We start from the raw sequence: 13,851 nt of genomic DNA, 5'->3' as shown, positions 1-13,851 counted from the left end.
CACTCCCAACTCCATGCATCCTCTGTCAGGGATCACCCGTGCTCATGTTGGAAGGACGGTTCCTGGAGGCCAAGCACTGCCTGGCTAAAGGCTGGGCATAGGCTACTTGCGGGCGTCTCCTGGAAAGATGTGGGACACGTACCTATTACAACCCTGCATGCGGCACAGGTTAGTTCAAGCCTTGGAGTGTCAAGACACAGGATCTGTGCAGGCCAGGTTTCCAACTGCGGGCCTGTCAGAGGCATGCTGTAAAAGTGATGAATGGCTGTCACATTTCCAAAGCTCTGGCTGATTTAGAGAGCTATTGGCAGGCACACTGCTCCCAGCATGTCAGCTAGTTAATTACTTCCAACTTTATCTTTTTTGTCAGCGCTTCTTGACAGATTGGCTGTTATCTTTCTCGTCTGCAGCAGTGAGCATGCCCCGTCTTCTGATCATGTCTGGAAGCTTTTCTCCCTTTTTCTGCTTCTTCATATTCAGAGCTCGGGGAGATGCTGAGAAAGAAGCTGACAGGGAGGGCTCAAAGGCTCATCCTGAAGCTAGTTTGATCTACTCGGACGCAAAGCACACTGAGTATTTTGGCGAGGTCTGACCTTGGCCTCTGGGACTTCACCTAGCATATGGAGGCAACTGAGGAATACAGACAGGATGGCATGGAGTGGCCACGCAGCTTCTAACACACCTTGTAGAAAAGCAATGTGGGCTGGCTCTACACTGTCTTAGGGACAGGGCCACACTGTAGGCATATTGATGTCCCTTCTGAGGTCAGAGGAAAGAAGAAATCTCTTTGATGAGGAGGAGGCTTGGGAGAGATGACACACCATACCTGAATAGCAAGACTGACAGGCAGTGAGATGTCCCAAAGCATTTCGAGATGGCGGTGGTGCCACCACCCATGGGCTTCATGGCCAGAGATAAGCAGCACCATAAGTCCCAGAACAGGAACCGGGGGAAGCACATCCTCCCCTGGGAGTCCCATTTCCACCTGGCAGGTTCCAGCACGGTATTCCAGCCCTGGCTTTGTGCTGAGTGCCAGATGCCGCTGCTGCAGTGGACAGATAGAGGGCCTGTCCTTTACAGAGGTACAGATTAGTGCCATAGGCAGTTCAAAAAGGACAGAGCAAAATGAACACAATGGCAACAGGAAGAAAAGGAAAACAAAGCAACTGGAGAAGAGAAGAGCATGAGGACAGACTGCACACTGTGAGTCAGGAGGGACTTTCCCAAGGAGATGACACGAAATGCTTGAGATACACTATGCCTACTTTCCAGTTAGACACTTGTCTCCATAATTTATATGCATCATCTTTTTTTCTTTTTTCTTTCTGTGACAGGGTTTCTCTGTGTAGCCCTGGCCGTCCTGGACTCTCTTTGTAGACCAGGTTGGCCTCGAACTCACAGCGATCCGCCTGCCTCTGCTTCCTGAGTGCTGGGATTAAAGGCGTGTGCCACCACTCCTGGCTCACATCACCGATTTTTAAACAAATTTCTAGAAGAGGTACATAGGAAAGAATGTTCCTAAGTGAACAGGTAGACAGATTATCCAAGAAAGACACACTCAGGACTCCTACCAGACCAAGAAAACCCAGGGCAGTGCACTGCAACTCCCAGACAGCTCCTCCTCCAACCATCCCGCTCCCCAGAGTGACTGTCACTCATCTCTAACACTTAGCCTGCTGCTCTTTCTTTCTTTAAGATTTATTTATTTTTGTGTTATATGTATGAGTGATTTGCCTGCATAGATGGCTGTGCCTGCAGAAGACAGATGAGAGCATTGGATCCTCTGGAACTGGGGTTATGGACAGTTGTGAGCCACCATACAAATATTGGGAATCAAGCCTTGGTCCTCTGTAAGAGCAAGAGGGGATGCTAACCCCGGAGCTGTCTCCCAGCTCTTCGCTTGTTAGTTTTGAACGCTATGTGAACACTCAACATTAAGTTTTGTGAGACATGTCATGCTACTGCATGCCACAGTAGTTCTTCCTTCCTGTTGTGGGGCAGCAATTCCATTGTGTGAGATAGTGCAGCTGGCCTGGGTGGGTGGCTGTTGACGGATATTTCTGTGATTTCAGTGCTTGTAGTAAAGATTTATTTATTATTTGTACAGTAAGTATTTTGTCCACATGTGTGCCTGCAGGCCAGAAGAGGGCACCAGATCTTGTAATAGATGGTGTGAGCCACCATGTGGCTGCTGGGAATTGAATTCAAGACCTTTGGAAGAACAGACAGTGTTCTTAACCTCTGAGCCATCTCTCCAGCCCTCAGTGCTTGTATTGTGAGTGGCCTTTCTACAAACACTCCTGAACGCATCTGCTGGAGAGAAAAATACCTAGAACTGCCAGGGCACAGGTTATGTGCAGCCTTGTAAGACACCATGCTGGTTTCACTGTTTACAGCTCCTTCAGTAGTCACATGAAAAACTAAACAATCTACTTTTCTGTCGACATTGGTATTTTCAGTTTTTCTACCTTTGCCCTTCTGGCTGGTGTGTAGTGGCATTGTGTGATTCATAAGATGTCGGAGCCTTGAGTGTATTTATGGGCCTTTCCGATCTCATCCATCGTGAACTCTGGCCTACTTGCTTGCTCCACCGGGTGGGAAGGCTTATACTCACTGGACCCGGTATACACACGAGCACACGCTGTGAACACTGCCTTACCTCCTACCCTTTTCAGTGTTGTCCTCTGAAAAGAAATGACTACTTTCTTGCATTTCCTTTTCTTTTTTCTTTTTTAAAGACTTATTTATTTATTATGTTCACAGTACTTTGTCTGCATGTACACCAGAAGAGGGCACCAGATCCCACTATAGATGGTTGTGAGCCACCATGTGGTTGCTGGGAATTGGACTCAGGACCTTCAGAAGAGCAGCCAGTGCTTTTACCCCCTGAGCCATCTCTCCAGCCCTGCATTTCCTTTTCTTTTTACCACGCAGCTCAGGCTGGTCTTGAAGTTGCTGTCTGTCTCAGAAGGTTAAAAGCTTACAATCCTCCTGCCTCTGCCCTCTGAGTGCGGGGATATTAGGAGTGCCATCACAACTGGCCTGCGCACTGTCAGTTTCCCTGGTGCTGGCAGTTTCGGTGTCTGAAGATCATCTCCTACACCACTGCATTATGATCTTCCTTTCACATCCAGAACTTAAATGTAGAGCTGAGATTTTACCTATGGTGTGAGGCAAGGACCAAAATCTGAATGTTCTCCCCCTGAATGGTCACCAGCTGGCTCACTATACTGCAAGGGTTGACCTGTCTCCAGCGCTCTCCATGGCACCATGACACTGCAGTTCTGGGATGTTCCTTATATAATCATATGGCACACAACACTTCTGTGAGTCATGGCTTAAACACAGCATCCCTAGATAGACATGAGAGTACGGTAAAGAGCTCCACAGACTTTAGCAGACTCTGAATGAGGCTAGACACTAATAAACTCCATGGAACCAATGAAGACTACACTGCCCTACTACACTAGCTAGTCACTAAGAAAAATAAAAAGAGCAGGGACTAGCACAGGGCCAACTCTCAATCAGAACCTTGCAGAAAGTAATCTAAAAGACGTTAGTAACATCCTGATCCCCAAGGAGGCAAAAAAAGATAGGAGATGAGAGGAAACTGTGGTCTATCTGAGCTCCTAATGCCTCTTCATTCAGAAATGTGAGCCTGCTTGGTAACTCCAGCTGCCTGAACAGAATCACCTTCTGAGGAGCCAGAATCCCCAGCTGGAAAAGGCTCAGACGGTTACAGTAAGCAGAGCTGCACAGTCAGGTTTTGTGGGGGACTCATGCTGAGTATCAGGTCAACTGCATGCCTCAGTGGCCACCAACATACACACAGCACACACATGTTCCAAAGAGAGCTCCTGCCGTAAGGACAGAAATTCCATGTTTTTACATGATTTTAGAAAAGCGGTGCTCTTCAAGTAAAGGGTATACAAGCTGTAATAACCCCGTTCCTCAGACAAAGTTACATATAGCTACAGGGGGACTAAGAGCAAGCTGAAAACCGCACTGCATGGAGAGAAGGAACCCAGCCTCCTGATCTGGATGCATTAGGTGCCAGGCATCTTTTCTCTGAGCTTGAACGTCTGGCAAAGGTCAGGCCTACTCACTGCTGCCCAGACACTGACAGACCACGTCTGGCATGGCTGAGTCCTGCTCTCTGTCCTAAGCTATGACAACTCCTTGTAAAAAACATCAAGTGATCTTTTTGGAAGGAAAGTGTGTAAAAAGGAAGCAGCCTCACAGATACAAACTATTAACTCAGGCTCAACAGGAATTTTGTACAACACTGAATGATGACCAGAAAAAGGCGTATCCGCCCCAGTTAAAACTCATCTTAGCCCAAATAAGCCAGAACCTTGAGTAAACAGCATGGCTTACCTTAGCAGGCCTCCCTAGCTCAGCAGTCTTAGCCCCAACTCTTTTTCACTACCTCCCCCTCGGTGTATGTTATGTAAGCGTCAGACAGGACTTTGGAAATTCTTGCCCTCTGCCTGTCTGCTGATAGAGCTGAGCCAGTGCCTGGCAGGGGCATCATCTAACAGGCGCAACTGCAGACAAACTCACGGTCCCCCCGACGGAGCCCAGAGACTGTGCAGACAAGGAAACAAACACTAGCCCTGTCCCCTCCTCTTCTCCTCTGGCCTAAGTTTACTCTGACTTCACTCAACAGGCACCTGACCCTCCCAGATGAGTGGGAGGGGCTTTAGTACACAGGGCCATGGTAGGGGTGGAGGTACAGGCACTAAAAATATTTAAGATGCTGCCTTGGTGGAACATTCAGACTTGGGAAGGAAAGTGTTCCAATACCCACCGAGATCCAGTTCAGAAACCCTAGCTTTGAGAAAGGCTAAGAAAGTGCACAGAGGAAGGAGAACACCAGGAAGAAGAAAACTGCCACAGTGAGTCAAAAGCTAAGCTCCCACCTCCACTAGGTACAGACTCTAGGAGGAAGACCTGTCCAACAGACGCACAAACAATGCTGAGGACAACCTGGCTCTGCATTATCCTCGTGGCCTTTGTCAGCCACCCGGCATGGTTGCAGAAGCCTCCTAAACGGAAGGCACAGCTCAAAGCAGCCGCCTGCTGTGAGGAGATGAAGGAGCTCAAAGCCCAGGTGGCCAATCTCAGCAGTCTACTGGGCGCACTGAGCAAGAAGCAGGAGAGCGACTGGGTCAGTGTGGTCATGCAGGTGATGGAGCTGGAGAGCAGCAGCAAGCGCATGGAGTCCCGGCTCACAGCTGCTGAGAGCAAGTACTCGGAGATGAACAACCAGATCGACATCATGCAGCTACAGGCAGCACAGACTGTCACGCAGACCTCAGCAGGTATGTGTCGTCCTCATACTCCGCGCTACGCTCCTGCTGAGGGTCTGCTGGCCCCGCACTGCTTCTGCATTGCCTGCTCAACACAGCAACTTCAGAGAGGGGGCCTTCGGGGGGGGGGGGTGCTATCTATAACTGTATTCTCTGGGTTAGTGATATCTGGCAAGTTTAGCCAGCACCTAAAGGTCTCTCTTTGAGACAAAGTCTCACATAGCCCAGGCTGGCTTCAAACTCACTATGTAGCCCAGGCTGGTCCTAGATTCTGGATCCTGCTGCCTTAGCCTCTCAAGCACTGGAATTGAAGGCATGAACTATCATGCCTGGCTCCAGTCTATGTGACTCACACCAATTTCAGTAACTGAGGAGTCTGAACTCCCCTCTGAAGCATGAAGTCTGACCGAAGTCACTCACGGTTGCTGTGGCCCGACTATCCTACTTTACAGAGAGCTGGCAGACCATAAAGGAAACAGGAACAAACTACAGACTCTAACAGCTGCTGCTCTAGATGCAAAGCCCCCCCCCCCCAGTGTTTTGGTATCCCCAGGACTTAGTGTGGATGGGGCAAACACCACACAGCTCACTTCACAGGTCAGACATAGCCTGCAGCCATTTGAAGGAATCCTCTGTGCTCAAGAAAGGATAGAGTCCTTGATAGTCTACAGTACTAATCTATTTTCTCCCATGGTTGATAATAAAACTCTCCCAGATAATACAGAGAACAAGTAAATGTAATGCTGTAATACTGATCTTTAATGGCTGAAAATAAGGCCCATGCAATGAATTCTTAGGGAAAACAACATTCAGTTACTGGCTAACCTGTCAGACAATAAATGAATTTGCTGCTCAGAGAAAATTCTAATTTTCTGAGGTTACTGAAAAACATTTGGAATGAGCATACTCTATAGATGAAACATTTCTCATTAATGCTTGCTGCACAATAAACCAAGTCAAGAAGACATGAGTAGCTTCTAGTAGGTAAGATCCTGGCTACCCCTGGTTCAGATAAAGGAAAAGTTTTATCTGAAGTTAACCCTGAAAAATCTGTTAAGTAATTAAACAAACATAATTTGCTTTCAAAGCATGGGCCTCCTGACTCTTGGTTTGGGAACAGAATGGTGAGTGTTCTCATTTATCAGAAAAGCGAGCTTTCATTTGGTCTGTGAGACGAAACTGGTCACATAGACCAGGCCAGATGCCAAGCTGACTGTACTTCTTGCTGCTAGAAGTTGCCTGGGAGGGTGTGAGGAGTACCTCATTTCCCCTTCCCCAGCAGGCTCTGAAAGGAAACAGGCACGTGGAACCTCCCGCTTCCACCTGTGCTTTCCTAAGACTCCAGCCCAGCGGTCATCAAGGAAACAGCCCCAGACAACCGTGCAGGAAGCATCTCCAGGACAACAGCCACAGGCTCTATTGGAAGCAGCTGTTCTTTGAAGCCCCAGTACAGAGCGGCAGCCAAGGCAGCTTTTAAATCAAGCCCACGGGGAAGTGGGAAAGGCTCATTTCCTTATTTTATCAAAACTTTCAGAGATCAGTCTCAAAGGGCTCCTTGGGGGTTTAGTTTTCATTTGAGCATGTAGCCATGTGAGACTGGAGAGGGGATAAGATTTCAAATCTGTCTCCCTTAAATCCAATACCAGTCAGCAGTAGCTATTACCTGAGAAACAACAAACCAAACCCTGTGAGGTACTCAGGGCTGAGCCTCTAGCCTGACGCTACTGACAGGGCAGCTGCCACGGGGTCTTCGCAGACCACAGCACTTCTAGAGTTCATGGACAGCCACTACAGCACGGCATCTTACTCAGACTTAACCTGAAACTTCCTGTTTATTGGTTCCCTGGCACAGGTGAAGGGCTTCCCTAATCCAATGGCCCATAATCAAGAAGCCTAAACATGCCCCCTCAATCCTGATGCCCACTTCTCTAAACCCACGGGCACCCTGGGGTAGAAGTAATGCCTTGGCTTTTAATCCAATTCAGATGTAACAGGTATGCCCTGGGGCCCAAATCTCTGCTCACTCAGCATGTTCCCCTGACAGATGCCATCTATGATTGCTCCTCCCTCTACCAGAAGAACTATCGGATATCGGGAGTGTACAAGCTTCCTCCTGATGAGTTCCTGGGCAGCCCGGAGCTAGAGGTGAGGTCCCTACTGCCACATCCTACCCTTTGTCCTCCAGACCTAAAAGGCACAGAGACAACAGGACTTGGTCTGGTCTACAGAAAGGGAACTTTGGAGAAGGCAATGCACGACACGATGGAGCTATGAAAACGCTGTCTGTGGGATTCCCCCCTCCACTCCAGCCATCTACTTTTTTAAATCATCAAAGTATCAACTTTCCTAAGTCTTACCAATGCATAACTAGTTCAAGTTCTTTCAAAGTCCTAGAGCAACTGCTCTTTAGGGAAGGAGACATGAGCAGGAGGTACACTCAAGTACCTGATTTTCCCATTTAAGTTGTGTTCACACTGCCCCAAGCCCTATGGCCATGCATTCCCACGCTAACCATCACTGGGTCCCTGCCCTCCACGTTGGAGCATTATTTCTGCTGCAGTGTGCAGGGAGCACATGACTACTGACACTGCAGGCAGAGCATGCAGGTGCGGGAGTCTATCCTCAAGCTCCTGCCCTTGCCCCTGCACAGAGGATTCTCTCTGCTTCAGGTGTTCTGTGACATGGAAACTTCAGGCGGAGGCTGGACCATCATCCAGAGGCGCAAGAGTGGCCTTGTCTCCTTCTACCAAGACTGGAAACAGTACAAGGAGGGGTTTGGCAGCATTCGAGGGGACTTCTGGCTGGGGAATGAACACATCCACCGGCTTACCAGGCAGCCAACACGGCTCCGTGTAGAGCTGGAGGTAAGCTCAAGCTGTGAGGCCCTGACTGCTGAGGCCCACTGCATACATGGGTCTGAGGCACCACCTTAGTCTACTCACTATAGGTGTGTAGAGTCACTGCAGCAGTTTTCCTGAAGCTTCAGTGCAGTTAAGGAAAAAAACTTTTTTTCTTTCTATCTCTCAGCATAGTTAAACTATAAGACCCAAGCCAGAACAGGGTAAGCCCATAGTTACTGGGATGGAAACACCATCATCTTTGTTCTGGGATCTTTTTAAGTACAAACCTCAGTGACGCTGGGTGGTGGCCCTCGAGATGGCTTCAAGCACGATGTCCCCACTTATTCCTACAGCATCTCAGAATGAGATTTAACAAAAATCACACATCTGCCCCTTCGAGACCTGAAGGGTTACAGACAGAACAACCCAGGTCATATGGTGGGTCCAGACCTTGTTTGCTGACCAGAGTTCCACCTGTGAAGAGATGTTTGGTTGTGAGGCTAGTGAGAAGAAGGGCCCAGGGCCTACAGAAATGACATCCTTTATGGTTCCCTAAGGCTCTGCTCTTCCTTGCCAGGACTGGGAGGGCAATGCACGCTATGCAGAGTACAGCCACTTTGCACTGGGCAACGAGCTCAACAGCTACCGCCTCTCCCTGGGGAACTACAGTGGCGACGTGGGGAAGGACGCCCTCCTCTATCATAACAACACGGTCTTCAGCACCAAGGACAAGGACAATGATAACTGCCTGGACAAGTGTGCAGAGCTGCGCAAAGGTGAGGCTGGGAGGCGGGAGGGCTCGGGCCACAGTCCCACTAAGGACAAAGCAGGGTTGCAGATGTGCAGCTGGGGCTCTGGCTGTGCTGTTTGGTCCCTTTGCTAGCAGCTTTAATTTAACCCCATCAGTCGGCCACAATCTGTGGAGGGCATCCTAGGCTACTAGCCGCCTCTGTTTCTTTCTCACGCCAGGTGGCTACTGGTACAACTGCTGCACGGATTCCAATCTCAATGGGGTGTACTATCGCCTGGGGGAGCACAAGAAGCACATGGATGGCATCAGCTGGTATGGCTGGCACGGAGCCAACTACTCCCTCAAACGGGTGGAAATGAAGATCCGTCCAGAAGCCTTCAAGCCCTAACTAAGAGAAGGCTGCTGCAGAACAGTGCCATGGAAGTGAGGCACGTGGAGGCTGAGGAGGGCAGAGCAGGATGGGAGGAGGGTAGAGAAAGGGTAGGAAGGGAATGCCTGTCATCTTCAAGGAAAAGCCACTCTCTAAGGAGCATGATAGAACTTTATCTGTGCCGTCAACACGAGCACACGCACACACGATAGAACCACACGCACCCAAAAACCATATGCACTAGCAAATGACGACACAGTCAGACCCAGTGGGGCCTGCCACAGGTGCCACAGGGGGGAGGACTGAGTTGGTCCACAGAACAGCAGCTCATCTTCCACATGACTTACCTGTGGAAAACAGTAATCCTGAGGTCACTACCCACTTTCTCTAACTGAGGCTTAGATGACATGAGGGAAAAGAAGAAATAAAAAGATCCATTGTGATTCTCAGAGAGGCTGTGAGAAGTGAAAGTGGGTGTCAGAGAATTGCTTCCTATTCTTAAATCCTAAGATACTTCCTTGTGTCTATAGGATTTGTTTTGTTTTTCTTTTTGAGACAGGGTCTCTCTACATAGTATGGCTGTCCTAGAGCTCACCATGTAGACCGGGCTGGCCTTGAACTCACAGAGATCTATCTGCTTCTGCTTCCCAAGTGTTAGGATTAAAGGCGTGCACCACCATGGCTGGCTTATAGGATTTTTAAGACACAACACTGTGGGGGCTGAAGACCAGCTGTCCAGGTTGGACTTGCTTCAAGGAGTGTCCAGGGCCATGGGCCTTGCAGTCAGAATCCTGGCTCAGGAGATAGCACTGAAAGGCATGCTTCTGGTCTGACATGGGAGGGAAGACTGGTGAGCAGAGGGTTTGGGTTATCACAATACTGCCTTAAAACAATCTCAGCCAACAAACATATCCATTTTTTATTCATTCTGCAAGAAATAGACTCAAAGAGATCCCCTTTAAAAATAATGTCAGTTAAGAGAAATGTCTGGAAAATGAAGGTAGATGGCGCTTTGGTTAAAAGCTTATGAAGCATCTTTTCTGTACAAATAAAATATTGTAGTTTCTGTTTTAAACACTCAAAATATCATTTTCTTTTACAATAAACACTATCAAAACTTGAGTACTTTCTTTTAAATTCTTTTTTAAATGTATTTTTAATTTTTAAATTTTTATTAATTTATTCAGATTACAACTCAATTGTTATCCCATCACTTGTATCCTCCCATTTCTCCCTCCCTCCTGCTTTCACCCTACTCCCTTTCCCTAGGTCTGTGACCGAGGGGGACCTCCTCCTGACTATATGGTCATAGGCTATCAACTCTCATCTTGATATCCTGTTTATTCTTTCTTTGAGTGCCACCAGGCCTCAAAGAACCTAGAGTTTGTTCAGTGAAACCAAAGGAACACCCCCACCCAACCCCCCAAAATAAAGGACAGCGAAAGAGCAAGGGGAAGGGTGGAGAAGGGCATAAGCCATGCAGAGCCCAGCACTGGCAGCCCCCATACCAGAACACTTTACACAGAAATGCTCTACTTCCTCCCTTCGTCACAGTGGCATCCAGGGCTGTTGTCTTTTACCAAAAGAACCATCAGTACAAGCTAAGCCATGTCTCTCATGTATCAGCTTCTGTGCCCACAGTTCTCTGGTTGCTGGGAGTCCACTTGCCCTCATGAACAAGAACTATGGGGATTTTTCATCGAATTAAAGTGAGAAGGGAAGCTGCATAAAGTAGGGATTCCCAGGGGAGGACTATTCAGACAGGAACTTCCTCAGGTGGGCAGGAAAATGAGATGCCCAGCAGCACACGGCTTGAAGGATCAGTGACAGGCTTCACAGGAGTGCGCAGAGCAAGGAGCCACACAGAAAAGCTGATCAATAAGATCCCCATAACCAAGAAACTTCTCAAAGAGAGAGATAGGGAGAGTGAAGAGTGGACAAGGCATTCCTAGCTCCTCCATTTCTCAAGCACATCGCTAGCACCAGCTGAGGGGTGGATATAAGGATTGTGCCCCCACAGCCTCTCACCAGAGAGAAGGCAGAACCAGCAGGAACCAGAAGCAGAGCAGGGTGTTGTTGCTGAAGACAAGGGCACTCTGTTCTGACAGGGCCCTTTCAGAAATGAACAGGGGTCAGGTACATAAAAGAACAGTGCTATACAGAGGACGTACACAACCAGCCTGACAATCCACTCAGCAGCACCAGTCTTTGTTTTTAATTATGTAGATGTGTCTCAATCAGAGACATTCAAAGGAGGTGACAAGTTGGGTAGGGCAGAAAGTGCACAGCTTTGATGAAATTCTCTCTTCTACTGAGCGAAGTAAGGCTGGCTGCTGGGCAATGGGGCGCATGCCTTTAATCTCAGTGTTTGGGAGTCTGGGGCTGGCAGATCTCTGCCAAGGCCAGCCTGGTCTACATAGAGAAACCCTGTCTCAAACAACAAGAAGCAGGGTAACAGACCTCATGAGCTGGATAACCAACAGGGTCCCACAGCTATTACAATGTGTTTCCTAAAACCCAATTCCTTCTAATCCACTGTTCCCCTGAGAAGTGATTATATTTTCTCATCTATGTGAGCTTCCAGCAGTTTACATTACCTCACTGTTGACCCAGCTTGGAGGTTACATGTGGGATTTAATTTGCCCTCGAGCAGATAGGTAAGAAAGCCAACAGGTGGGAAAAAGACAGATTGAACCAGAACAGAAAATCCTCCCAAAGTGGTCTCTTGTGTGCTGAGATTACAGGTGTGCACCACCACGTCTGGCTCAAAGGGGAACTTGTTTATTAAAACCAGAAACAAACAAACAAACAAAAGACACAGCTGGTTAATGTAAGTGTATGTATTATCATAAGTTCTGAGAATAGAAAAATTAGCCAGGGGAATATGAGCAGGAAAAAAAAAATCATCAACCCCTGTGTGTGGGAGAAGGGTGTTAACAGTCACAACAGAGAGGACAGCTACAGTTTGCTGGGGGAGAGGGCAGGGACTCAGAAGCCACTGAAAAGAAAGGAATTCAGTCGGTGCCGTGAGAGCCACACCCTCAAGACCACATAGTGGACAAACAGCTCACAGGGCCAGGACCGCAGAGGAGTCTGATGTCTCACTACACCTCGTGGGGAAGCCCTCAGGGTCAGCTCTCAACAGCAGTAGAGCAGAGACCAGCTATAATCACAGCCTTCAGGAGACTGAGGCAAAAGGGGTCTAAGTACACTCTGTGCTACATAGGAAGACACGTTCTCAAAAACAAACAAACAAACCTAAAGCCAGATCAAATGAACAAAAAGGACCCAACAACCCCTAGAAGCAATAAAACAACTTTTCCTAGTAAAGATGGCAGAAGTGAAAGCTACAGATGGAAGCAAAGAAATGAACTGGGGAGGCCTCAGGAGGCCACCCAAGCGGCTGTCAGCTGATCAGGCCTGAGTAGCTTAAGCTTAGAGTACACGCTTCCCTTAGAACAGAACTTACAATTGAAAAACAAACAAAACACCTCAAACCCACAAGCTATTTGTAGGGAATTAAGATCACTTTCAATTACACTGGCTTAAAAAGCTAGTGAGCATTTTTCTATTCTTACTGTATCTTTCTGCTAAAAATTGCACTAACTTCAATGTTTCTAGGATTGTCTCAGTATGAGGGGAAGCCGAAGGTGGGATGAGAAGCTTCAAATACGTCTCAGAAAAGTCAGCCAGGATGCAGTGGGTAAAATGAGCTCTCTGAAGTTAGATTACATGCCCAGCCGGCAGCCCTGGTTTCTGTTAGCTACCACATGAGGTTGTGCAAGTGAGAGGGACAAGGGAGAAATGCAGGACGCTGGGTCTCCTGCGAAGCAGGCCTCGAAGGAGGCACATCTGTAACTGTCCCCACAAGGTACTTCAGAAACCAGCAGTCTCTGCGTCAGTGGATCTGGGCAGAAGCAAGATTCCATTTGACCTTTAGGCATCTGCTAAAGGCAGAATGAACACAGGGTCAGTCAGCCTGCTCAGCAGCTTATTAGCTGTTGATTTGTCCTGAGCTATCGCCAGGTAAGTGTTGAACCATGTTAGCGTCTCCATGGAGAGGGTTGACTCCAGAGTCAACATTCTCTATAATCAGCAGGGGAAGTGAGCAGTTCTCAAGGAGCTGAGGCTGACGTTTCTAGCTGCCTGTAATTCCTTTCTTCCTTCTTTCTTTCCTTTTTGTTTTTTGTTTGTTTGGTTGGTTTTCTCTTTGTAGCCCTGGAACTTGCTTTGAAGACCAGGCTGGCCTTGGACTCATGGAGATCCACCTGCCTCTGCCTTCCAAGTGCTGGGATTAAAGGTATGTGCCACCACACCTGAATGCTTGTAATTTCTAACAGCACAAACTTAAGCAATTTTCCTTTCCATACCCAGAAGACCTAACACCATCTTAGGAATCTGGAGGAAATATTACTGCATCTCAAACTTTGCTCTTTACAGTCACAGGACTCCAAAGGAGGAAAAATAGACACTAAAAGACATAGCCTGTAAACCTCACCCTGCCTCTGGGTGGCCCCTGAAGCCCGGGAACCAGGGCGCCCTAATCCTGCTCAGAGCATTAGCTAACCTAGACACCCT

The 13,851-nt window shown here is 48.1% G+C and overlaps 2 protein-coding genes across 2 annotated transcripts in view; one reads left to right on the top strand and one right to left on the bottom strand.

Moving 5' to 3' along the window:
- Mtor (mechanistic target of rapamycin kinase) overlaps positions 1-13,851 on the bottom strand; it is a 114,760-nt gene that overhangs the window by 55,264 nt on the left and 45,645 nt on the right. The gene's annotated exons all lie outside the window — the stretch shown is intronic.
- Angptl7 (angiopoietin like 7) lies at positions 4,435-9,559 on the top strand. Its single transcript, XM_051171875.1, has 5 exons — positions 4,435-5,324; positions 7,357-7,457; positions 7,982-8,176; positions 8,730-8,928; positions 9,122-9,559. Exons 1-5 carry the CDS (start codon positions 4,976-4,978, stop codon positions 9,289-9,291), a joined length of 1,014 nt encoding a protein of 337 aa, XP_051027832.1. The 5' UTR covers positions 4,435-4,975; the 3' UTR covers positions 9,292-9,559.

The sequence above is a fragment of the Acomys russatus genome, chromosome 29 (assembly GCF_903995435.1).
Source record: "Acomys russatus chromosome 29, mAcoRus1.1, whole genome shotgun sequence".
NCBI lineage: Eukaryota > Metazoa > Chordata > Mammalia > Rodentia > Muridae > Acomys > Acomys russatus.
The sequence above is the reverse complement of the archived record's forward strand: the minus strand, read 5'-3'. Positions and strand labels throughout refer to the sequence as shown.